General features: G+C 47.9%; 1 protein-coding gene and 1 non-coding gene across 2 annotated transcripts; both read right to left on the reverse strand.

The window, feature by feature from the left end:
• Positions 1-236: 236 nt before the first annotated feature.
• Positions 237-9269, reverse strand: SLC11A1 (solute carrier family 11 member 1). The gene is given in 17 exon segments (XM_045560096.1): positions 237-727; positions 730-751; positions 882-952; positions 955-1034; positions 1531-1604; positions 2036-2185; positions 2592-2711; positions 2841-2930; positions 4024-4182; positions 4640-4795; positions 4954-5021; positions 5337-5407; positions 5822-5928; positions 6718-6837; positions 7172-7294; positions 8107-8240; positions 9090-9269. Coding segments are annotated over 17 exon segments (1809 nt in total). The 5' UTR covers positions 9268-9269; the 3' UTR covers positions 237-641.
• LOC123644291 lies at positions 8783-8999 on the reverse strand. The gene has a single exon (XR_006737100.1). It is a non-coding gene; the product is annotated as a small nucleolar RNA U3 (small nucleolar RNA).
• Positions 9270-26439: the final 17170 nt, after the last annotated feature.

Here is a 26439-nt window from a genome sequence, read left to right on the forward strand (position 1 = left end):
AGGCTGCGGGGAATAGGAGCGAATCAGACTTTAGGATGGGGGAACCTGCAGCCTTGGGGCCACATGCGGCCTTCTGGATCCTTGAGTGCGGCCTTTTGACTGAATCCAAATTTTACAAAACAAATCCTTTTAAAGGGATTTGTTCTGTGAAGTTTGGATTCAGTCGCCGGGCCGCCCTTGGGGATCTGGAGGGCTACATGTAACCTGAGGCCCCAGGTTCCAGAAGAGAAGTGAACTAGTATTTATTTAGCATTATTAGACTCTATTTTAAGTGCCAGTTTGGAGCCTTTGTCCGGGCCTCACCCCACCCCCACCGTTGGTCTTGTCAGATCACTCCTATAGGTGCTCAATAAATATTTTTTGAATGATACATTTTTTTTTAGTCCCAAGTGCCAGGCACTGTGGTTAAAGTGCTTAGCATCCATTGCAAGGTTGGTGTGGTCCCCATTTTACAGATGAGGACACTGAGACCCAGAGGTTAATCTCTTGTCTAAGCTAGGAAACAGTAGGTCCTCCAAGGACCTCACTTGGGCCTGCCCCCAAAACTCTTCCACCTCTGTTGCTGCCTTCAAGCCCTGTCGTGTCCAGCAGGCCAGTCTTCCCCACCAGTTCCGCCTTCCAGCCAGGCCCTGGGTGGGGGCTCATCCAGAGGTCTCCCCCTCCGTATCCTCTTCCTGGAGCCCATACAGGAAGTGCTGGTGGGAGCTGTGGGCCAGAAAGGTGGCTCATGGGCAATGCAACAGGTCCAGATCTGGGGGAGAGGAGGCCCAGAGTCGGGGAGAGGCCAAGACCTCTGGGGAAGTCCCCCCCATGTCCTCCCCATCTGTTGCCTCCTTGCTTTGCCTCCCCCATCCCCAAGGGACCCCCTCACCCCACAGTACCAGGTAGGTAGTGAGGCCCAGGTAGGCTGCAGCCAGCAGGGCTACGAGGCCGAAGTAGGCGGGGTGGGGAGGCTGGGCAGGAAGCTGACCACGAAGTAGAGGTTGATGGCGCAGACCAGTGCCATGATAGAGGAGGTGATGGCCTTGCTCAGCCTGGAGGACACAAGAGAGGCTCAGGGACTGGCCAGACACAGCTGGACCACCTGCATCTTCTCCTCCTCTTTCCTTCTCCCTTTCCTCTTCCTCCTCTTCCTCTTCTCCTGGTGCCCACAGCTGATGGTGGGGGCAGATACACAGAGCCTACTCTCAGCTTCTCTGGGCTGTGGGGCCTAGAGCAGATAGACCCCCCCCCCCTCCCAGCCCGCCTCCTGCCTCCTAGTCTCTCCAGGATGCACAGGGGCAGGATTTGGCTAGAGCAGAATCTGGGGTGAGAGTGAGGAGCTCAGGCTCTAGAAATAGCCCTTGCCCCTGGATTCCAGTCCTGGCTCTGCCACTTTCTAGCTGTGTGACTCTGGGTAAGTGTATAACCTCTCTGAGCCTCAGTTGCTTCATCTGGGTAATAGGGATAATAGTACCTTCCTACCTCTGGGTCATTGTGAGGATCAAATGTGGTCATGCACATCCAGTGCTTGGGATGGGGAGTACTTACAGGCCATTGGCAAACTCCTGCATGAGGGCGGGCAAGCTGGTGAATGTGAGGATGGGCAGCACAGCGAACGGGAGCTGGGGGGAGCAGTGGGAGGTGGAGGCTGAGGGGACCCTGCCCTCGGAATACAGCAGGGGATGAATGGGTGCAGCTTGCCATCCTCTGCCTGGCTGTGTGTCCTTGGGCAAGTCCCCTAACCATTCTGAGCCTCTTTCCCTCTATGCTTTACAAGGTCGTGGGGCTCTAAAGCAGGAGAAGGTGTTTTGGGGGCTGCCTGATTTTGAATCCCAACTCTGCCGCTAGTCACTTAACTTCGTGCATCAGTTTTCCCACCTGTAAAATGGGGATAAAATGGTGATTCCTACCCTCTAGGGTGGCTGTGGGAATTATGTGAGCCTTGTAGGCAAAGTGTGTTTAGCATAGGGCCTGGCAGTTGGGGGTGGGGGGATTGCTGTCGTTCCTGTTTAGCTCTGCAGCTGGCAGGGGTGGTGGAGATTGCCCATCTTACCAGCAGGCTTTGCAGCACGTTGAGCAGGTCGTTGAGGCCTGACAAGTCCCTCAGGTCCCGGAAGACAGCCACCAACACGGTGGGCAGGATGGCACAGGATCGGGTGAGAAGGACTCGGGCAAAGCGTGACCACCGCAGCCTCAGGAAGCCCTGGGGGGTACGGAGTGAGCACCTTGGTGGGGAGGATGGGCAGGGCTAGGGATTCCAGAGGAGGGACCCTCTGTCCTCCCTCAGCCCACCTCATGCCTGGGGGATGCTCTGTTTTTCCATTATTCTGTCCCTAAGTGGCAAGAAGGGATGGGTGGAGAGAAATGGGGGCGGGGGCTGTCCTCCCATAGCTGGTTGCTGAAGACTAAACAGTTTTTGGGAAAAGGCTCCTGTTAGTCCTGGTTCTGCAGCTTCCACAGGTCGCCTCATCTCTCTGAGTCTCAGTTTTCTCATTTGTAAAGTGAGGCTTAACAGCGGCGCCCTCTGGGTTACTTTAAGGATCAACAAGGCCGGGTGTGCAAGCCCCTAGCCGTGCGCCTGTTGTCCTTGGACTTCAGGTCTGCCCCACCTCCATCACGAACTGTCCCGCGTAGGTGCCTGTCATGGTGGAGCTCTGCCCGGCCGCCAGGAGACCTATGGCCCAGATGTAGAGGGCTGCGGGGCCGAAGAGGCAACCCAGGATCACGCCCTGGAGGGATGGGGCGTGGTCAGAACAATGGTCCCGCCCCTCCCCGCGCAGGTTCCGCCCCTAAGGTGGGCGAGGCGAGGAACCCCGACCGGTCCCTCCCTCCCCCGCCGACGCGTGCTACGCGCTTACTCCTTGGTAAATGTCCACGGCCACCGTCTGGTTGTTCATGGGGAAGATCTTGGCGTAGTCGTGGAGGCTGCTGTTGGCACAGACGTTGAACTGCGGGCACCGGGGCAGTAGGAGGAAGATGTGAAGCGCACGTTCAGTCTTAGAAAACCAGACTGTCGGCTTTGACCAGAGTTCAGAAATTGGTGGCCCGCGGGCCGAATCTGGCCGGACATACTTTGTCTAGCTAACAGACTTGGGGTTCTTTTTTTTTTTTTTTTCTGTAATGTGAATTTGTTGCCAACATTTAAAATTGAGAAGACTTCCCACGAGAACCCGGTCTCCAGCTTCTCTTGGATTTGTAAGAGCTGGCATTACCAGAGAGACAATTGGCTCTCACGCCTCCACGCCCTCTTCCTAACACCGACGCACTTCCCGCAGTTGTGTGCGGCCTGCCTGGTCTTGAGGGGTTTGCAATCCCTTATTTAGACCTCTTTTCCTTGTGCCAAGGAACAGAGTGAGACCCGGGGAGGGGCATGACCTCCCAAGGTCACATAGCAAGGCAGTGGCAGTGCCCAGGTCCCCAGAGGGGACCCACACACAGTGTCCAGCATTCAGTAAGTGCCCACCACTGGCTAGCAGTTGTTACAGCCTCCTGACAGAGACCCACTCAGAAAGAGAGACCTACACAGGGCCCAAATCCCAGAGAGCCAGAGAGGAGCTGACCAGCTCCTTTTTCAGTGTAAGCACAAATGTCTCCTCTTCCAAGAAGCTTGTCCCGACCACGCGGGTTAATGTAACTCCCCACCCACATGCCCCCAATTATGCTGCATCACCCCCTTTATTTCTTTCATGGTGTCATTGTTGTTCACACTCTCTACCTCCTGTGGGTGTTTATTTGTTGACCTGTTTCCTGTGTGCTCAACCTCCTCCCTATTTAAGCTACAAGCAGGCAGGGTCTTTGTATCATTGACTGCTGTATCTTCAGGGTCTAGGAACACTGCCTGGTATATAACAGACACTCACTAATTGATTATTTGCTGAACGAACTATCGTTTATCTATCAGCAGTGAAGATTATCAGGTGACAGGACTCCGGTGGCTGGAGTCCAGGGCAGAGCCTGCATTGCCTGGGTCCTCAGCAAGGCTTGCAGGGCATGTGTGTAGGGCATGGCCACAGGTACACGGGGTGGGGGAGTGTGTCTCACCGCAGCCTGGTTGGTTTGCTGGTAGAAGGCCTGTCCAAAGACAGCCATGACAAAGAGGTTGATAATGAAGGAGACAGACAAGGCGATGGTGGCCTCAATCAGGAAGTACATGTTGGCTTCTCGGATATCCACTCGGTGGGTCCGGTCTATCTCTCGAGACTATGAAGGTCAAAGAGGGAAGGGCCAAAGTCCCTTAGGATCACCACAATTTCCCCCATCTCACACTTCTGCCTGTGGTCCGCCCACACCCCAGTACCTTCTAAAGTACCCTATGTGGCAGTCTGGACAGGCCTTGGTCAGCGGACCCAATCCTACATCTCTGCTCTTTTTTTTTTTTTCTTTTTTTAAACATCTTTGCTCTTGCCACAGAGGCCTGGTTATAGCTCACTGCAACCTCCAACTCTTGGTCTCAAGTGATCCTCTTGCCTCGGTCTCCCAAAGTGCTAACAGGCATGAGCCACCACCCCACACTTCTAATAAAAAATATTATTAAGAAATTTTAGAAAGAGAGAATGAGTCTCCTGGAGGAAGATGCCAGAGGGGCGGAGCTCCAGGTATGGAGGCGGGGCCTGGGCGGCTCTAGGGCAGGGGCGGTTCCCTCCCTCCCCCCACTCACCTTGACCAGGGCCGAGTGCAGGTAGATGTTGTGGGGCATGATGATGGCGCCCACGATGCCCACGGCCTGCAGCAGCTGAGGCTGGCCGCAGCCGGGGCACGAAGGCAGGAACAGGCCCCGAAGAAGCGCTCCCTGCGCGGGACGTGCCACCACATACTGTAGGGAGGAGTCTGGTCAGGACACGGCCCGCCCTTTCACAGCCACTGCCACTGTTACCGATTCTCGCCCTCCACTCAACCCTGACAGGTAGAGGGTAGGGGGAAGGGAGAGGAATGACCTTGGGGGGACAGGGAGTTGCAGGCCTGGCTTCCCACCTCATAGCCGAAGGTCAAGGCCATAATGGTAATAAGGAATCCAAAAAAGGCTTCCAGCTTCCGCAAACCTAGGGGTAGGGCAAAGGGGCAGAACAAACAGACAAACCAAAAAAATCTGTAACATAAACAATTGTTAATGCCTAATGTTCGGAGCACTTCCAGGCACCGTGCCAAGTGCTTAAGATATATTACCTCACTGAATCTTCACAACAACCTATGATGTCTGTGCTGTTATTTTCCCCATGTTACAAAAGAAACTCAAGTCTAAGTAAGTGGCCACACAGCGAGGGTGAGGGAGCTCCCATGCGCTGCCAGGCAATGCCAGACCCCTCCCCCAGCATGGCATCCTCCCCACCAGCGTCCCCTGTGAGGCGCACACCTACCGTAGTTATCAAGGAAGAGGAAGAAGAAGGTGTCCACTATGGTGATGAGGACGCCGCCCCAGAGTGGGATTCTGAAACCAGAGTGGCCCGGGTTAGCCCAGAAGGGCCCAGGGCTCTTCCTCTGGGCTGGAGACTGTGGAATCTGGCCTCCTGGGAGCAGGAACCCAAGAGCCCTCAGACAGCTAGGGCGAGGGGAGTGAGAGTGTGCTGGAGATGGAGAAATAGCACAGAACCCTCTAGAAAGGGCAAAGCTAGATGGGAGGCTAGGCACGGCAGGGAGCTTGGGGCTGCAGTTCTGAAGTCTGCAGAACTCACATCTGTGTGACTTCAGACAAGTCATTTTTCATTTCTGGGAAATAGGGTAACGGGCCTGCGTCAGAGGAGACAGCAGGATTAAATGGACTCAGGGAGGCACAAGGCTTGGGGAAGAAGTAGCAGCTGGTCCCAGCCTGCCCTGATGGGCTGGGACACACTGGGGCGGGTACCGTCCAGCTGAGAGCAGATTGAACGCGATAGCCGTGCCGATGACCTCCTGCATGTCCGAGCCCACGATGGCTAGCTCTATCATCAGCCAGAGGAGGGTGCGGGGCACCTATGGGGAGGAGACAAGCCTTCCTTAGGGGTGGACCAGTTATTTGTCTGTTGTCTCAGCCCAACACTCACCTTCCCATGCTCTGCACTGTGCTGCTGGGCTAGAAGCCTGCAAACCGCATTTGCAAGACAGCCTTGTCGGCTGGCGTCCACTTGGGTTGTGTAGGAAATGCTTTTAGGAGATTGAAAGGGAAAGAGAAACCATTTTCCCCATGTTTCCGGTGGTGTTTCTGGCAGTGGCACCAGCAAGGACATGAAGCAACCTGGGCTCCGGCAGCACTAGTGAGTGGCTATTTCTTCAGTGTCGGCAATGCTTCCGGAAGCTCAGCACCATGATGGCTCTTGGGCTGGTGCCAGGGGTGTAGCAGCGTTCTGATTTTTGGGTAACACCCTCTTCCCTTGCTCCTCCAGCCCTTCCAAACCCTTAAATCCCTGCATTAAATACCTTCGAAATGTTTAGTGGTATAATTTCTGTTTTCCTTACCAGACACTCAAAACCGCCAAGTCCCCAGCGTCTGCCCCAGCCAGTGACCATCCCTGAGTTGATACTTCCCTATTTTTTGGCTTGGTCACTTTCTCAGATTTCAATTTCCCATTCTGGAAAATGAGCGACGTCTCTCTGATGTGCCTCTCAGATTGTGTGCTCTCAGTTTGGCTTCAGTCTTTTCAACTATCAAAGGGACTTGGGATGCCCAGGTGAGATGATGTGTTTGTTTGATCATGAAAGCTGTAAATAGCCGTTTGGGGTTTGGGACCAGTGTGTGCTTTCTGTCCAGGTCCCCAGGCTCACCTTCGGGTAGTAGAGATGGCAGATCTCACCCAAATCCTTGCCTGTCACCACGCCTAGGCGGGCAGCCAGTCGCTGGCAGAGCAGGCCCAACACTGTGGCCCAGAGCAGCACCCAAAGCAGCTGTGAGAAGGCAGGGAGAGGCCTTCAGCCAGAGGGGCCAGTCTCAGAAAGCCCCGGGGTTGGTGGTACCCTCTAACCAAGAAGACTCCTTGGGGAGAGCATGGGAGAGATACAGCAAAAATACCAACCCCCTCCTCCCATACACCCCACATTCTGGCAGGGATGCACTGGGGGATCCTTTCCTGGCATATTTGAATTTGAATGCTCCCAGGAACACCATTCATGCAGGCCACCCTGGGAAAACATGGCAAGTAGGGACCTCTGCCCACTTAGCCTTGGTCACCTCCCGTCCCACTAGACCTCCCCCAACTTCCCCCAGCCCTGACTCAGTCACTTTGAATCCAGCCACAGCTCCAGCCTGGAGATCCGACTCGATGTTTCCCGGGTCCAGGAAAGCGATGCTCATGAGGAAGCCAGGCCCCGTGAAGGCCCACAGCTTCCGCAGGCTGAACGTGCCCTAGGGGTGGGAGCAGGCTGATGGAGTCCTGGGTGTGGGGATGATAGCAGCTGGCCTTGGCCAGCCCCCAGCTAAGCCCCACATGCCTCTGAGCCCAGGCGGGCTAACTTGCCCTCTGGTCCCCATGCCTGGAGCTGCCCTTTGGGGAAGGGGGCACGGGTGGAGGAACCAGCAGGATTTGCTGAGTCACAGAGGATCTGATTTTTGGAGCCAGCACTTTCTGTACGTGACCCGCCTACCTCTAGCAGGCTCTGACTCAGCAAGTCCTCAAAGCCCCGAGAGGGGGATTTCATGGGGCTAAGCCTCCCTGGTCCAGCTTTTCCCTCCCCAGCCCCTTCTCAGACCACAGGTCCTTCTCTCTGTAGTCCACTGAGGCTCTGATCCCCCTAGCCCATTCCAGGGCTTGGCCCATCAGCTTAGCAATCTGCTAAAGTTTCTGGAAATGCAGGTGACAGCATCCTAGCTGCCAGCCTGCAGCCTCCTCCATGTCTCCCTATGCCCCGTTTGGTCTTCTCCTTAAATACTAAAACACATCCTCCAGCCTCCAACCCCAGTTCACCCCAGGCTCCTTTTCCTTCATAGGAAAGCTGAGACTCATTCAGAAAGCAATTTGATAATTTTCAGACAAATACTGAGCACCCTAGCTGCATGCTGGGTGCTGGGGATAGAGACAGTTGACATGGTCTGTCACTGCTGCTCAGAGCTGGAAGGGACTTGCCACGGTCACAAGAAGACCCCCCTCCCCTAGCCTGTAAGATCCTATTGGATCCTGTCAATCCCAAAAGCCCCCCGGAAGTTCTCAGCATTCCCACCGATTTTGTGTCCGGGATGTGGATCTTCTCACTCAGGTAGGTCTCTCTGGGAGGTGCTTGCTGTGGCCCTGGGCCAGGTGGGCTGGAGATGGAGCCATACTTGGGCCTGCTCAGCCTTTGGGGGTCCTTGTCACCTATGAGGGGCCCCATGAGGCAGGGTGAATGTCCTTTCTCTTTCTAGTGGCCCAGGGTTAAAACCACCTGCCCCCTCTCCCACCTCCTCCTGACAGAGTGGAGAAATTAAGATCTGGTCCCCATCTTGGGTCCATCGCCTCCACTCCTCGACAAAACATTCCAAAAGATATATGTGTGGGATGTGGACGCTTCAGAATTACTTTTCCTCACATGTGAGCACAGAGATCCCCAAATCCTGGTCTTCTGCCACAGAGGATGGAGGGAGACACTGGACTCTGGGAGGAACAAGCTGAGTCCATGTTTGCCCCTGGCCTGTCCCTGCCTCCCCAGCAGCTGAGGACGCTCCAGGGGCTCCAATCCATGGAGATCAGACAAGGAAAAGCAAGGCCTTAGGGCTGTGAAGGACCCAGCCCCGGTGGGTCCAGTGTCCAGACTTGTGGTCTAGACCAGGACACTCCGTTGGTGGTCGAGGGTGTGGGGGAGGCAGGACTTCTCCTGCCGCCTTCTTCTTCTTTTTTTTTTTTTTTTTAAAAAAAAAGAAACCACTCAGACTGCGTCCTCTCTCTCTTACTCTCCCAAAAAAGGAGAGAAGAATGATCATCAATGGCAAGTGGCGTAGCAGCAAAGCAACACCAAGAGCCGGCTTCACACTCAGGGGAGAATGCTGCACCTCCTCCTTGTGGTTTCCGGTGCTGTACATGTTCAGAGAAACCTCTCTAGTAATGAACTATAGAAATGATCCCTGAAGTTACAGTCTTTTCTCTTGCCTTCTCAAGTCTCTTCCAGCCTAGTCCCCTCTTCTGTCCCCCCGCCCCAGTCAGGCTGTGTCCTTGGAGGCCACTACTCACCTGCCATGAGGACGCAGCCTTCAGGTACTCGCTGGGTGTAAGCGACGTGCTGGGCAACTGTGCACCCTGCACCCCCTCTCTGGGTGCTGGTGCGAGTGAGTGTGCGAGCCCACACCCTCTTACCCATCCCGGCTGGGCTCCCGCCTCTTACATCACCATTCGCTTCACATTCGCACATTCACACAAGGGGAGTTGTGAAACAGTTCCCAAAGACAGAAGTGGTCAGCTCTGGCGGAAGGATCTGGTCACCCCCAGCATTAACCTTTGTTCCCCGCCCAGGCTGCCCTGTTCCCACAACATGTCTGTTTCCCTTCCAGGCGCCCTGTATTCTGTGCCTCCAAATTAGCTCTGATTTCAGGCACTTCCTGCCACTTGGGCATTCATGTCCAGATCCCATGATCGCAACCCACCTCTGCCACACACACACAAGCAGGCAAGCCCTTCTTCTCCTCTTTAATCTGGAGTCCCGAGGCCGCTGGTTGGCCTAATGGGAGGGAGTCCTCATGGCTTCTGAGACCTCAGTTTCCCTTTGAGGGCCTCAGAGGAAAAGAATTTCCAAGCACTGCCGCAAGGACATGCATTAAAGATTCAGGTCATAGGCCGGGTGCGGTGGCTCACACCTGTAATCCTAGCACTCTGGGAGACTGAGGCAGGTGGATTGTTTGAGCTCAGGAGTTCAAGACCAGCCTGAGCAAAAGCGAGACACCGTCTCTACTAAAAATAGGAAGAAATTAGATGGACAACCAAAAATATATAGAAAAAATTAGCTGGGCATGGTGGCACATGCCTGTAGTCCCAGCTACATGGGAGGCTGAGGCAGGAGGATTGCTTGAGCCCAAGAGTTTAAGGTTGCTGTGAGCTAGGTTGATGCCATGGCACTCTACTACCTTGGGCAACAGAGTAGGACCCTGTCTCAAAAAAAATTAAAATTAAAAAAAAAAAAAGATTCAGGTCATGGATGGCCTCAGAAGATAGGGGCACTGGGATCTGGTCTTGGTTCTTCCACTGATTCACTAGCGATTGTCACCAGGTCATGTCCCTTCCTAGAGCTTGTTTGTTCTGTTAAATGAAGGGCTCAGACTAGCTAAGAGGTCAAAAACTTAGGTGTCCAAGGAAGCCAAGCATGTAAGATAAACTGTGAGGTTGGGAGTAAGAAAAATAGCTCCAGCTCAGTGTTGAATGACAAATGATGGTGAGACTCAGCAGTGAAGGGCAATAGGGAGTGGTGGAGACTGTAGCAAAACAAAGGTCGTATATTCTGTCTGACAGCGCAGTGCCTTCGGAGTTCCAGCCAATTGCTGTCATGTGGGAATGTGAGCACACTATCACCATATCTTCTGATTTGTCAGGCATGCAGGAGAATTTGAAATTTTATGTAATATATGTTTTTGAATATTAGGCTTAAAAAAATCTAAAATACTGTGTAATACAAGAAAAACACATCTCTGGGCTGGATTCCACTTGAGGTTGTCAGTCTGTAACCTCTGGATAATTGATGGCTAGACCCTTCCAGCTCCCACTGACTTCTCCTTGCCAGCTCCTGTACCCCCACTTCCTCCCTCACATCCTCTCACACTTCCTGTCCTGTAGCCATCCCAGAGAAAGTAGGGGAGTGTGACATAATAAGGAATATATATTTGGTCTCTGCCCCTGATTCCTAATACCCTTTAAACTTCCCAAGTGACAGGGGTCAGGGGAGTCTTTTATTCTTCATAATAGCCCCTTTCAACCATACCTGAGTTTGTGCTAATGAGGTGACTCCTAGAGGATGGGGGCTTGTTTGCCAGAGGACTATGGGACCATGTGATTCGAGGGTTGAAAATTTCAGCTCCCCACACCCCACCTCTGGGGAGGGAAGAGGAGGAGGAGATGGGGTTCAATCACCAATGGCCAATGATTTAATCAATCACGCCTACATAATGGAACCACCACAAAAGCCATAAACTGTGGATTTCAGGGAGCTTCTGGGTTGGTGAACACATTGAGATGCTGGGAACGTGGCACTTCTTGAGAGGGCATGGCAGCTCCATGCACACTCCCTAGCACCTTGCCCTATGTTTCTCTTCCATTTGGCTATTTCTGAGTTGTATTGTTTTTTTGGGGTTTTTTTTTTTTTTTTTTTTGAGACAGAGTCTTGCTCTGTTGCCCAGGCTAGAGTGCTGTGGAGTCAGCCTAGCTCACAGCAACCTCAAACTCCTGGGCTCAAACAATCCTTCTGCCTTGGCCTCCCAGAATGCTAGGGTTACAGGTGAGCCACCACACCTGGCCTCTGAGTCATATCCTTTATAATAAATCAGTAATAGTAAGAAGTGTTTCCCTGAGTTCTGTGAGCCAAAAATTGTTGAACCTGAAGGTTGTGGGAACCTCCAACTTGTAGCCAAGTTTGACAGCAATATGGGAAACCTGGGAACCACTACTTGTGATTGGCATCTGAAGTGAGGGACAGTCTTGTGTGGCTGAGGCCTTAACCTGTGGGGCCTGTGCTAACTCCAGGTAGTTAGTGTCAGGATTGATTGAGTTAATTGTAGGAACCCCAGTTGGTGTGTGTTGAGAATTGGAGAATTATTTGGGGTGGAAAACCAACACATTTGGTGTCTGAAGTGTTGAAAGTAAGCTGAGCATGGTGGTTCACACCTGTAATCCTAGCACTTTGGGAGGCCAAGGTGGGAGGATCACTTGAGGCCAGAAGTTCGAGACCAGCCTGAACAACATCGTGAGACCGTATCTCTACAAAAAGTAGAAAAATTAGCTGGGTGTGGTGATGCATGCCTATAGTCCCAGCTACTCAGGAGGCTGAGGCAGGAGTGAAAGGATGGTATTACTAATAAACTTCCTAATAGAGAAAAATAAACTATCTAATAGAAAAAAAAGAGAGAAAGATCACAGCACACAACTGCCCTTTGTTTGATTGACTGCCTGTGGCTCAACTTGTTGTCTTTAAGATTAACCACTTGTGGCTAACTTGTGGTCTTTAAGAGTTTGTTTTTACAACCCTTGAAAAGAACTGAGTAGACAGAAGGAGCAGGACCCTCCCCGAGTTCCCGCCAGAACACATTCCAAGGAGACTGATAAGCCAGCCTCACAGAGAAGAGGGAAAAAAAAAAAACGAAAAACAAGTGCAGCCACTTCACAGCTGCCTTCTGCTATCAGCTTGCAGCAATAAATTTTTTACCCTGTATAGTCCCCAATAAAAAGCCAAAAACCTTCCCCCTTGGGGCTGGCACTTCTTCTTTCTTTTGCTTTTATGCCATGCCCTTTCCTCTTAGAAAGTAAAATAAACTTTTTCTTTAAATCTGTCCTAATCTTTGTGTTGAGAATTCTTTCTCATTCCATGCTTCAAGTTCCCACTCTAACATTTGGTGGCCTGTACAGGGAGTCACTTCTCTATCTCTATATGGGGAACTCACTTTTCTGCCTCTGTCTTGAGACTGCTCCCTCCTCTGCTGTGCAACACCCAGGACATCCTTCTCAGCACCCTCAATACCATTTGAAACTTGGTAAGTCACTAGGGCTTTGGAGATGGTCATATACTTGAGAAAGAGGGGCAGCTTCATGGTTACGGAAACCCCAGTGCCAGTCTGCCACTCTTGGAGAGGTGCCTTTGAGGAACGCCTCCTAACCACCCCCTTCCAGATTTTGCCTAGACTCAAGGATGCCTGGCTTTGGGCAAGCCTTCTAGGTTTCATTTTGGTCTGGGTCAGAACTCAGGGACACCTGCTTTCTGCTATATCTATAGGTTTCAGTCTGACTCAGAGTTGGGGATGACTGATAACTGCTCAGCAGCACCCTGAAAGTTGTCTAGTGGGGAAAACCCCTCTCTGACTGTCAGCATTTCAATGTATGACCATCCCTAAAATCCTTCCCTTTTTCTTTTGCCTAGTTATCACCATGGACAATGTTCAGTTGGCCCCACCCAAAGACTCCCCATAAGGATGTCTTCCTAAAATTTTGATAACTTTGGAGACTGTTGACCTCCAGCCCAAATGTTTAGTCTTCTATTGCAATATAGGCTGGCTACTATATAAATCAGATGACCAGGAGATTTGGCCCGAGAATGGATCTCTTAATCATAACACCATTCTACAACTTGACCTTTACTGCCACCAGCTCGACGAGTGGTCTGAAGTCCCGTATGTACAGGCTTTCTGTGAACTTGCTTGGCACCCTGATTTTTGCCCCACCTGCCACATGTTATTTCTTACCTTTACATCTCTTCCCCCATCCTCCTCTGACTGGGATGATATTTCCCTTTTGGCTCCCCCTGTTCTCCTTCCATATCACATTCCTCCTTTGGTGCTGCTGCCTAATGGAATTGAGTGACGGGGTGACATCCACTGTTTTCACTTCCACCTATTTCTCCCCCTCCTTCTTCCTCTTCTGTGTCTCCACCCCTCTTGCCCAGCTGCACTCTCTCCCAATCCCTCCCTGCCCATATACCAACTCCGCCTTAGAGAGATGGCTGGGTCAGAAGGCATTATCTGAGTTCATATTCCTTTTTCTATGTCTGATCTGTCTCTAATAGAAACCAAACTGGGAAGCCGGGCATGGTGGCTCACGGCTGTAATCCTAGCACTCTGAGAGGCTGAGGTGGGAGGATTGCTTGAACTCCAGAGTTCAAGACCAGCCTGAGCAAGAGGGAAACCCCGTCTCTACTAAAAATAGAAAAAGTTAGTCAGGTGTGGTGGCGCATGCCTGTAGTCCCAGCTACTCGGGAAGCTGAGGCAGTAGGATTGCTCGAGCCCAGGAGTTGAGGTTGCTGTGAGCTAGGCTGATGCCACGGCACTCTAGCCTAGGTGACAGAGTGAGACTCTGGAAAAAAAAAAAAAAAGAAAGAAACCCAACTGGGCAGCTTCTCAGCCGATCCTTCACAGTTCTGCAAAGAATTCAAATATCTCACTGTTTCCTATAACCTGTCATGGAGAGATATCCATATAATTTTCTCCACTTGTACTACTTCTGAGGAGAGGGGCTTTATTTGGTCTAAGACTAAGGAGTATACAGATGATCTCAATCAAAGACAACCCGATACTTACTGCTGCTGGGCACACAGTGGTGCCAGAACAGGACCTGAATTGGGATTACCAGCAGGGATGGCCTCATAGGAGGCCGTGAAACCATATGCTTTCCTGTCTCATAGAAGGGATGAAAGGCCACTGCTAAGCTTGTTGATTATAATAAAGTTAAAAAGATTACTCAAAGCCAGGATGAAAATCAAGCCCCTTTTCTGTCATGACTGTCTGAAGCCATTTACCTCTTTACTAACTTAGATCCTGACACAAGAGAGACAAATCATCTCAACAATACACTTTATGTCCCCCTGATATTCAGCATAAACTCCAAAAACCTGAAAAGCGGCCTCTAGCTCCATAAGCGGAACTTTTAGACCCGGCCTTCAAGGTCTTTAATAATCGAGATGAGGAGAGGAGAGAGAAAAGGAGGGAACGGGACTGCAGAGGACTCAAGAGCCGAAGGAGGTTTGCCAAATGGTGGCTACCGCTGTAGGAGGAGCTTCTCAGAGACAGGGCTACCCTAAAGGACCAGGCAAGAAGACACCAGGACCATGCTTTTCCGCAGGGACTGAACCCTGCTTGAACTACACCAGCTGGGTCACTGGAATAAGACATGCCCCAGCAGACCTCCACTGGGACCGTGCCTTCCCTGCAAGGGGGAGGGACACTGAAAGCGAGATTGCTCTCTCCTTGAGATAGGGCACTGCACTTGCCTTCCGGAACCAGAGGGGCCCCCCAGGCAGGCATCCTCCATACCCGTGGATCTTCTGGGGCTACTTCAGTCCGACTGACAGACCCTGGATTTGAAACGAGCTCCATTTCACAATATCGAGATGGCCAAGCCGTGGGTAACTCTCTGTTACAGTAAGCAGGTCGATTTTCTGATGGACACCAGAACCACTTATACTGCTCTTCCTGAATTTTCAAGACATCTACTTCCCTCTTCTATCTCCATAATCAGTGTAAAAGGTAAAATACAAAACCTCCTGGGTACCCCGCAGCTCCTCTGCTCACTGGGAAATCAGATCTTGCTCATTCCTTTTAGTGCTTCCCAATTGCTCTACCCCTCACTAAAAAAAGATTTTTTTTTTTTTTTGAGATAGAGTCTCACTCTGTCACCTGGGCTAGAGTGCCGTGGCGTCAGCCTAGCTCACAGCAACCTCAAACTCCTGGGGGCTCAAGCAATCCTACTGCCTCAGCCTCCCAAGTAGCTGGGACTACAGGCATGCATCACCATGCCTGGATAATTTTTTTTTCTATATATTTTTAGTTGTCCAGTTAATTTCTTTCTATTTTTTTTAGTAGAGATGGGGTCTTGCTCTTGCTCAGGCTGGTCTCAAACTCCTGACCTTGGGCGATCCTCCTGCCTCGGCCTCCCAGAGTGCTAGGATTACAGGCGTGAGCCACCGCGCCTGCCCTAAAAAAAGCATCTTATGGTTAAGTTAGACACCCAACTCTTTTTAACACTGCAGGCTTCCTTTCTCAGGCTCTTGGGAAAGGCTTAACTGAAACTTTACATACAACCTATTTTCTCTTGGTATAAACAAATGCTGGTACTATATTTAGGCCTAAAGTCCTAGTTCTGTACTTTTAAAATATAAATTTTCCACCTAAAGTATCTGCTTCTGTCTGTATGTTTGTGTGTCTATATATGTCATGTGTATGTGATATTTCACTACCAAAATATGTAAAAGAACACTAATTAATTGGCTTAAAAAAGTAAGCACTTAAATATTTTATCAGGAAAATAAGAAAAACTCAAATGCCTCTTAGTTCATGTGACTTGGATAACCTTTCGTAAATAAAACTAGTTTTTAAATTGTTATTAAGGTTGAGATGTACTAAGGACTGCTCTATTTGTCGACAAGTCAGCCTTCAGGGTCACCTTAAACCTCCTGCCCTATACTCTCTTCAGACTCCACGTCTCCCCTAGGGTGCCTTTATTTCCTAACCCTTTTGAACTTATATATGGACATTTTGTTCTTCTTGTTTTTCACCTCAATTTCCCCAGCCCCACTTGACACTTACTTGCCAACAGTCAGACTCACTCCACAATTCTTTCAAAAATATACATCCTACCTCAAACCCTTAATTTAAAGGGACCTCAACATTTCTAGCCTGGAGACTGAGTTTTACTTAAGGATCTCCCAGGACAAACTAGTTCCCTCCAACCTTTGTGAAAAAGGTCCTTTTGAAATAATTATCACTATTCCCACTACGGCTAAACTTCTGGGAATTCCATCCTGGATTCATCTCTCCTGACGCAAACCCACTGATCCTCTAGAGGAAACTGCTTCAACCCACCACAAACTCCCCAGAAATCCACCAGCCTACACCTGCCAGCCCATCACTGATACCAGGCTTTGATTCACTCAGCAGATGCCCCAAACCTGTGAGCTTCAATAATATGCTGTGGTATATATGGCATCTTGTTGTCCTTGTCCTCATTATACTTGTACCCAAGCTATGTACCAGGCCTGTCCTCCTTTTGCCCGTGCTGGGAACCCTAATAATAATCCTACTTTCCATATTCCCCACCACGGGTGCTCTACAACATCCCTATTTGCCTATAGTCCAAGAGGCCCTCCAACTTCTCAAGACTTGATCCTACACAAATTGTTGGATATGTGCCAATATTTCTCCACAAAAGGGGCTTGTGTCTATCCCGACTCTTGAATGGAATCAGTTAGAATCTTATGTAATTCCCTCATACTCTGATCACCTTGGGTGGGCTGTAAACCCAACAGTTTGATCCAAAATAGACCACCTCCTCTGAAGCCCTCTTTATGAGAAAGCCAACCTTAATCTCCAGGGAACTATATTCACTTCAGTTTCACTGGCCCAACAAACTTCCCTGTGCCTAATCAGTCCATCTTGCCCGGGCCCTTTCATGTGAAAATTTTTTGCTCACTCCCTGGCTTACAACCACATTTTCCATCTATCTACTAACTGCATTTGGGTCACACTACCCACCCGACTCCCTTTCTATAGCATATACTTTCCTGAACCCCACAGTCACTACTAATGGGACCCAAACAAGCTACTTGTGAACGAGCATTTGTCCTGCACCCCCTCAATCATGCCCCTTCTTCAAGGGACATAACTTTTGATTCCAACCAAGTAATATCAACCACCAGGGATGTCAAAAACTAAGCACGCTTCAGACTTACAAGATAGGACGGAACCCTACTATTCCTTCTTTCAATTGGACATACATCTGCTCCACTGTTCCTAAATATACCTCATACATACCTCCAATGGCTGGAATGACTTTAGCTTCTGCTTATAAAGACCTATAACACAATGGAACCCACCTTGGAAAATCTTATTTCAGTATATCCATAGATATGTGTCTGAATCCCAAAAATCAAACTTACCTTCTCTCTGGATCAAGTGTTTAATTATGCCTCCCAGAAAACTGGATGGAAACTTGTATTCTGGCATACATAATTCCTAACCTTATCTTATCAACGATGCCATACCTCTTCCCATTTATTCCTCATACCCATGAATGAAGCGTGGTGCCTTTATCATTCTTGCAATAATTGGAGTAATATCTGGACTTTTTGCTGACACAGTGGACTTACTTAATTCAATCTTTTCAGTGTGAAGACTGTTTTTAAAAATAAGTCAATTAGCCATGGAATCAGCCCGAGAAATTACTATTCTACAACAACAAATAAATTCCCTGGCGGGGGTTGTCATACAAAATAGATGAACTCTTGATCTCTTAACGGCCAGTCAAAGAGACACATGTGCTGTACTAAAAGAAGATTATTGTTTCTTTGTTAATTAGTCAGAAAATATATAGAAACTAACCTTCAAGATATTTTTACAAAGGCTTATACACTTCACAAACTGAGAACTTCTAGTGGGATTTCAAACTCCGTGTGCAGCCATGGTTCTCTTGGTTAACACCTCTTAGGACCCCTAACGGCTCTGCTTTTAACACTCGTTTTCAGACCCTATATTCTCCGCTATTTAATAGCATTCATACAGAACCAAATTCTAGCTCTTGCTGTTTCCCTCCAACGAAATCCCAACCCTGACTCTCCTCTAGCTTATAAGACTGTCTGATTGCAGCCACTTCAGTGTTGCCTTCTGCTAGTAGCTAGCAGGAACAACTTTTTTACCCTTTATAATCCCCAATAAAAAGCCAAAAACCTTCACCCTCAGGACTGCCACTTCTTTCTTTCTTTCGCTTTTGTTCCGGGCCCTTTCCTCTTAGAAAATAAAATAAATTTTTTCTTTAAACCTGTCCTAATCTTTGTGTCAAGAATTCTTTCTCATCCTGTGCTTCGAGTTCCCACCCTAATAAGGAGGATCACTTGAATTGAGAAGTTTGAGGTTGCAGTGAGCAATAAGGATGCCACTGCATGCTAGCCTCAAAACATAAAAAGGTTTGAAAGTCGAGAATCTGAGCTTTTCGTTTTAGGGAAGTTCTCAGGTCCAGACTTGATCTGAGATATGATTTTCTCCCCAGGTTCATTCTAAAACTTTAGCTGAGGCTTGGGAGCCTAAGGTGGGGGAGACAGTGAATTTCCTGGCTCCTCATAAATGGGCACTCTGGAGGAACTGGAGAGGTGGGGGTGTAGGAAGAGGGATGAATGATGGGTCCAGAGAGGAGACAGCAGCGTCATGGTTTGTCACTGTGCAATGCTATTGCTCAAGGTTCTGTCACCATCCCCAGCCACTGAGGTTTGCATACATTTCCCAATCACTGTCTTGGGCTCCTGTGGGGATGACTGGGGCTGGGGCTGGGATGTCCTCCTTTTTTGCATCTTTTGTGGGGTCTTTCCTACAGTTAGGAACTCAGTAAGTGTAATTGATTAACCATTGATCAATATCCTGAAAAATCCTTAAACTTACAAAAGAGGCAGCACAGTATAAAGGTAAAGAGCAGAGATCCTGGGCGGGGTATTAGAGAGCAGGAGGCTACCTGAGAAGAGCTCCAGAAATCTGCGCAGACATCTCCTCGGATCTGGATCTGTTGCTGAATACTAAACCCTGTGTGGGTGGGCTGAAATTCCATGAAGCCTAATTCACTCAAAATGGATCACAGATTTAAATATAATTACAAAGCTACTAGAAAAAATGTAGAAGAAAATTTTTAGGACCTAGTGCTAGACAAAGACTTCTCAGACATGATTTGAAAAATATGATCCATAAAGGGAAAAACTGATAAATTGGACCTCATCAAAATGGAAAACTTTTGCTCTGTGAAAGACCCTGTCAAGAGAATGAAAAGACAATGTTTTACCAGTTCTCTAGGTTAAAAAAAAAAAAAGTAAAAGAAAATGTATGTTTAAAAAATTTTAAATTAAAAACTTTAAAGAAGAGGGTGAAAAGACAAGAAATTTCTGGGCACAGTGGCTCACGCCTGTAATCCTAGGACTCTGGGTGGCCGAGGTGGGAGGATCGCTTGAGCTCAGGAGTCTGAGACCAGCCTGAGCAAGAGTGAGATCTGTCTCTACTAAAAACAGAAAAATTACCCGGGTGTGGTGGCGTGCGCCCGTAGTCCCAGCTACTCAGGAGGCTAAGGCAAGAGTAATTGCTTGAGCCCAGGAGTCTGAGGTTACACTGAGCTACGATGACACCATTGCACTCTAAGCTAGAGTGACAGAGCGCGACTCTATCTAAAAAAAAAAAAAAGAAAAAGAAATGAACTTGAGAAAATATTTGCAAATCACATCTGACAAAGGACTGGTATCTAGAAATATAAAAATCTCTTAAAACTCAACAGTAAAAAAACAAAATACAACCAGAAATGGGGCAAAAATCATGAACGGTCATTTCGCCAAAGAGGAAATACAGATGACAAACACATGAAAAGATGTTCAACATCATTAGCCATTAGGGAAATGCAAATAAAATCATAATGAGATTTTGCTATAGACCTGCTAGAATGGCTAAAATAAAAAGCAGTGAGAACACTGAATGTTGGCAAGAATACGGAGAAACTAGATCACTCCTGTGTTGCTGTTGGGAATGGAAAATGGTGCAGCCACCCTGGAAAACAGTTGGCAAATTTCTTAAAAAACTAAACATGCAGCTATCATATGACCCAGCAACTGCACTCCTGTGCATGTGTTCCAGAGAAATGATAACTTGTGTTCACACAAAAATGTGTACACAGATTTTTACGGCAGCTTTGTTCATAATAGCCCAAACTGGAAACAACCCACACGTCCTTCAACAGATAAATGGTTAACCAAACTATGGTACATCCACGCTGCAGAATACCCTCCTGGGCATTTATCCCAGAGAAATTAAAGCTATGCTCACATAAAAACCTGTACGTAAATGTTTATAGCAGCTCTATTTGTAATAGCACCAAACTGGAGTTATCCCAGATGTCCTTCAACAGGTGAATGGCTAAACAAACCGCAGTACAAACATACCATGGATTACTACCAGCAATAAAAAGAACAAAGTATTGATACACACAATGACTTGGATGACTCCTCAGAAAATTATGCTGAGTTAAAAAAAAAAAGTCAATCTCAGAAGGTTACATACTGTTTTATTCCATTTATATAAGATTTTTGCAATGACAACACTTTAGAAATGAAGATGAGATAAGTGTTTGCCCGGGGTTAGGGATGGGTGAGGTGAGGGGTGTGCGGGTATGTGGTGACTTGAGGGAGCCTTGTGGTGGGACTTGTTCAGCATCTTGATCCTAGTGGTGGAGACACAAACCACAACCACAAATTGTACAGAACTCTACAGGCTTGGTGGTGTTGGGAAAAGGAAGAAGAAGAAAAAAAACAGAGAAAACAAGTTGTACAGAACTGAATGCACCCACGTGTGCGCACACACATACATACACACACACAAATGAGTACAAGAAAAAGTGGGGAATCTGAAAAAGGTCAATGGTGTTGAGTCAATGTCAAGATCCTGGTTGTATTTAAAGCAGCGATGCAGACAAACATCTGTACACCAATGTTCATAGCAACATTATTCATAACAGCCAAAAGGTGGAAACTACCTAAGTATCCATCAATGGACGAATAAACAAAATGTGGTACACACATGCAATGGCGAATCATTCGACCTTAAAAAGGAACGAAATTCCAATATATGCTACAATATGAACGAACCTTGAAAACATTATGCTAAGTAAAGCAAGCCAGAGGACAAATGTAATATTCCATTTACATGAGGTACCCAGAATAGGCAAATTTATAGATAGAAAGTACAATGATAGTCACTAGGGGGAGAGGGGAATGGGGAATTATTGTTTAATGGGCACAGAGTTTTTATTTGAGATGATACAATGTTCTGGAAAGGAATAGTAGTGATAGCTGCACAACATTGTATATATACTTAATGGTACTAAACTACACAACTAAAAACAGTTAAAAGGGTAAATTTTATGTATATTTTGCCACTAAAAAGAGTGAAAAAATCCTCATCATGATATTGCATTACAGTTTTGCTAAATGTTACCATTGGGGGAAACCAGGCAACGAGTACAAGCGATCTCTAAATTATTTATCACAACTACAGGTGTATATGTGACTTCTAAAATTATGTCAATTTTTTTTTTTTTTTTTTAGAGAGACGGTCTCACTATGTTGCCCAGGCTGGAGTGCAGTGGCTATTCACAGGCACAATAAAAGTGGATCACAGCCTCAAACTCCTGAGCTCAAGTGATCCTCCCACCTTAGCCTCTACAGTAGCTGGGACTACAGGTGACATCCACCAAGCCTAACTTTTTTATTAAAGTTTTTTTCAATTATGTCAAATTTAAAATGAGGAGAAATGATACATTTTATTAAATTAATATTATATATTTTTAAAAAATGTTTTATTTCATTTTATTTTAGAGACAGGGTCTTATTCTGTTGCCCAGGCTGGAGTGCAGTGGCACCATCATAGCTCACAGTAGCCTCAAACTCCTGGGTTTGAGTGATCCTCCCACCTCAGCTTCCCAAGTAGCTGGAACTACAGGTGTGCACCACCACAGCTGGCTAATTTTTTTAATTTTTTGTAGAGATGGGGCTGCCAAGGCTGGTCTCAAACTCCTGGGCTCAAGTGATCTTCTCACCTCAGCCTCCCAAAGTGCTGGGATTATAGGCATAAACCACCTCGCTCTGCCTTAAGGTATTTTATTATAGCAGCCAGAATAGATTGAGACACTCAACAAAGCCTTTTGATGCAGTATATCTTAAATGTGGGAGATTTGTGATGATTAAATAGCAGAGAACAATTCTGATGCAATACAGTCATGCCATTGTGTTACAGTTGCCTGCAGTATTCAGTATGGTAACATGCTGTACAGGTTTGTAGCCTAGGAGCAATAGGCTATACCATATAGCTAGGTGTGTAGCAGGCTATACCCGCTAGGTTTGTCTAAGCACACTCCATGATGTTCACATAACAACGAAGCCACCTAATGATGCATTTCCCTGAATGTATACCTGTCATTAACCAATGCATATCTATGTATCATAAAGTAAGAGGGGAAAACCTCTGAACAAGAGGGGAAAACCAAACTGAACAAGAATGGGTATTATCATGCTGGTGTTGGGGGAACAGCAGATTTAACCAAAGGATTATTAAAGGGTAGAGCCCCACAGGGATTCAGAAGGCCAGGTCTGCCCCTTCCAAGGGCATTACCAGCCTTGGTTTTTTATTTTGTCTAGTTGAATTTCAAAATGTTAGATTTTTCTTATAGGGCTCCATCTGTAGCATTGCTCTTAGTTTATCTGCTCTCATTACAGCTTCTTGTGGGAGGGGGAAAAACTGCAGAAACAGGTGGGCATGTGGGTATTTGCCTACTCCACTTCCAGGGTCTCTCAGTCTCTGGGACAGCAGGCAATGCTTCAGCTGGGCTGCCACACTCTTCACCGCATTGTGCTGAGCTCCTTGTGGTAGCTCAGACCTTAAGTACTCCCTGCCTCTCACCTCCAGGCCTTTGCTTAGGCTGACTTCCTCCTGAAACAGCCTGGGCCTGGTGAATGACTTTTTCAGGACTCAGTTCTGGCGTGACATCCTCCAGGAAGCCTTCCTTGATCTTTGTGTGTTCTCTCTGCACAGTGCCTCCCCCTCTACCCAGGCAGCTCACAGCAGTAAGGCTGCTAGTGGTGATGATGCACAAGGCAACGGGAGTGGTCTCCTGGTGCCAGGGAAGGAAGAAGACAGTGTATATCAAGCTTACTCTGGATGTATCAAAGCCTCTTTTCTGTTCTGAGATGTTTCCAGAGAGCCACACTTGATCTGTTTATTGGAGAGTATTAGCACATGGACTCTGGAGCCAGACTCTCTGGGTCCCAGTCTTGGCTCTGCCACTAACCAGTGTGTTGCCTTGGGCCTTAACCGTTTCCTGATCTGTCAGACGGGTATAATAATAGAACCTACCCCATAGGGGTGTTGTGAGAATCACATGAATTGCAGGCTTGCTCTTCCTATTATTACTATTTATTTCCCTCTGCCTCCTGGGAATCCCAGACGAGGTCAAGTCCACCTTAAGCACACTGCTTCGTATTGCAAGTGTACGCTCCCTTCTTAGCCCTTTCCACCATCTACACTTACACATTCACAGGGTTACTGACCGCTGTCTCTTCCTCTGTAGGTTGACCGCGTGCCATGCGGAGGGGCTGGCCTGTTTGCGCGCCACAGCGCCCCCGATCTCAGTCCAGTGCCCAGCACCTCAAAAGTAACTCAATATACTTTTTCTTTGTTCCAAGAAATGTAACTCTTAGTATTATGGAGTAAGAGGAGGGAGTCATAGAAGTTCTGGGAACAAATATGACTTAAAAATAAACCAGTTTTGAAATGGATGTCACAGAGGAGACAGGGAAGTGGCTAGACTCCTCCTTCCTGCATTGCCTGATACAATAGGACTCAGCAGAGGAAGAACCTCAGTGGGTTGGATGTTGCCACAGTCCCTTCTCCCCCACTGGGCCTGCAGGGTATCTGGGATCGAAGGGGGCTCTTGAGATCTCTCTGGGAATGTTCTGGGTGCATCGGGTTGCGTCAGCCTCAGTTTGAGAGATGACGAGAACTTGCCAGGGCCTGGAAGACCCTGTGGGATACAGCCCTGCCCACCTCACAATGACCGGGCATTCCCACCTCTCCTGCCCTACTGTGCTCCAGCCTCACTAGCCTTCTGTTCCCCAACACGTCATGCTCATAGCCTTTGCACGTGCTGTTCCGTCTGCCTAGAATGCTTTTCCCTCAGCTCTTCCCAGGTCTGACTCCTTATCATTTAGGTCCCAGCTCAACTGAGACCTTAGAGAGGCCTTCCCTAAAGTCCGTACCCTCCACCCTCTGACCTTCAGTCATTTTCTACTCATAATTTGGCTTTACTTCTTTTCATAAGTGTCTGAGATATCATATATTAAATGACCTTTTGTGTTTATTGTCCATCTCCCCACACTACCTGTAAGTTCCATGAGGACAGGGACTTTGTCTTGTCATTGCTGATATCCCAGAATAATCCTGGCACATGGAAAAAGCCCAATCAATATTTGTTGGGCTGACTGCCTGATTGAATGAAAGATGTATCCCCTAGGGCTGTACTGATGTGGTAGCCACATGTGGCTATTTAAATTTAAATTAATATTTAAGTAAAACTTCAGTTTCTTGGTTATATTAACCCCATTTCAAGTGTTCAGTGGCCACATATGGCTGGTGGCTACCACAGTGGACACCGTAGATGTAGAACATTTCCATCATTGCAGAAGGTTCTATTGGACACCACTGCTTTAGACCACGAACATGCATTACACTTTCCTACTTCTGCCCTTGGCTCATGTCACATGCTCTACCTGGAACACTGTACCTGACCCTTAATAAAAATCCTTCCCATGTAGAATGGCAATATGTTAAAATGAACAAAAGCCTTAAATGCAATTCAACAATTCAACTTGTCAAGAAAAAATTGTTGACATATGCAAAGATTTAGCTTCAAGGATGGTCAGTGCAGCACTGTTTATAATAGGGGAAAAGGGGAGAGATTGGTTAAATTATGGTACAGCCATCAACAATACAAGACTGTGTAATGACATGGAAATATTTTCAAAATATACTGTTAGATGAAACAAAGCCAGTTATAACACATGAAAAAAGTTACAAAATACAGTGAGATTGGAGTGGAAATCTAGGGAGACTTCAACTTCATCTGTAACTTTGAAAATTGTCAATAATATAATTAAGTATGCAATTTCCAATTAATGAGCATGTGTTACTATATGATTTTATTTTTTTAAGTCCTTTGGAGTTGTAAAGACCAGATCAAACAATCCGTAGAAAAGTGCTGGACAAACACTCAGGAAACATGTGCTGCTTTTATGCATAGAAAAGTGGAGAGAAGATATTTGCCAAAGTCTTAAGAGTGGCTGCCTCTAGGTAGAGAGATTGAGATGATTTCATTTTCTTCTTTTGGTTTATCTCCCTTTTCTAAGTTTTCTCTAAGGAACATGTATTTCTTTTGAAATAAGGAAAGGGGACAATAAAAGATGTTTTTAAAAATTCTTCAGGGCTTAACTCATGTGATAGCTCTCCATGAAGTCCTTTATCCTTGATTCCGGAGTCACGGACTCTCCCCACACCCCCGAGAGACACACACACACACACACACACACACACGCACACCCTCCACCCAACCTTGCAGGCGTTGGTTCATGTTGTCCTTCAGAGTGCACAGCTTCTCTGGAGTCTCCCAGCAGCAGGTCGGATGAATGAATAGAAGGAAAGATGGAGTCTGCACCCCATTACCAGCTGCCTCAGGGGACCTTGCCTACTGTTTGCTACTGAGCCGGCAGCCAGCATCTGGCAGCAGCAAGCCACTGGCCAGACTGACATTATGCAAGCAGCCTAGAGGAGGTGACGATCACCTGCCCATGTTTTTACTCTGGAAGCCGGTAGCTGGGGACCTCCCCCACGCAGTTTGGGGGTTCCTGTGTGTCAGTGGGAATGAGGAGGAGCTCTGGCTATGTTTTGGGAAGCTGGGGAGGTGTCAAGCAAGGCCACCTCCTCCTTCCCCCACCCACCGTCGTGTGTTGCTTCTTTGGGGTGGGTGGCTAGGACAGTCATGGTCAGAGGTGACCGTGATGGTTCTGAGTGGCAAGGAGCCACGCCCTCCGTTCCTGCTAACCCAGTGGGTAAGAGTGTGGCCTTTCCAGTCCAACGTCCAGGTTCTAATTCTGCTTCCTCACATGACAACTCTGAGTTACTTAACCTTTCTGTGCCTCTATTTTCTTATCTGTAAAATGGGGATAATGAGTAAAATAGCATCTAGGAAGAGAGGCTGAAATTCACTAGGTGAAGGATCTCAGTGGTTCCCACTTTTAGCCCCAGACACAAGACGCTGGCCAGGGAAGGTCCTGGCT

The sequence above is a fragment of the Lemur catta genome, chromosome 8 (genome assembly GCF_020740605.2).
Source record: "Lemur catta isolate mLemCat1 chromosome 8, mLemCat1.pri, whole genome shotgun sequence".
NCBI lineage: Eukaryota > Metazoa > Chordata > Mammalia > Primates > Lemuridae > Lemur > Lemur catta.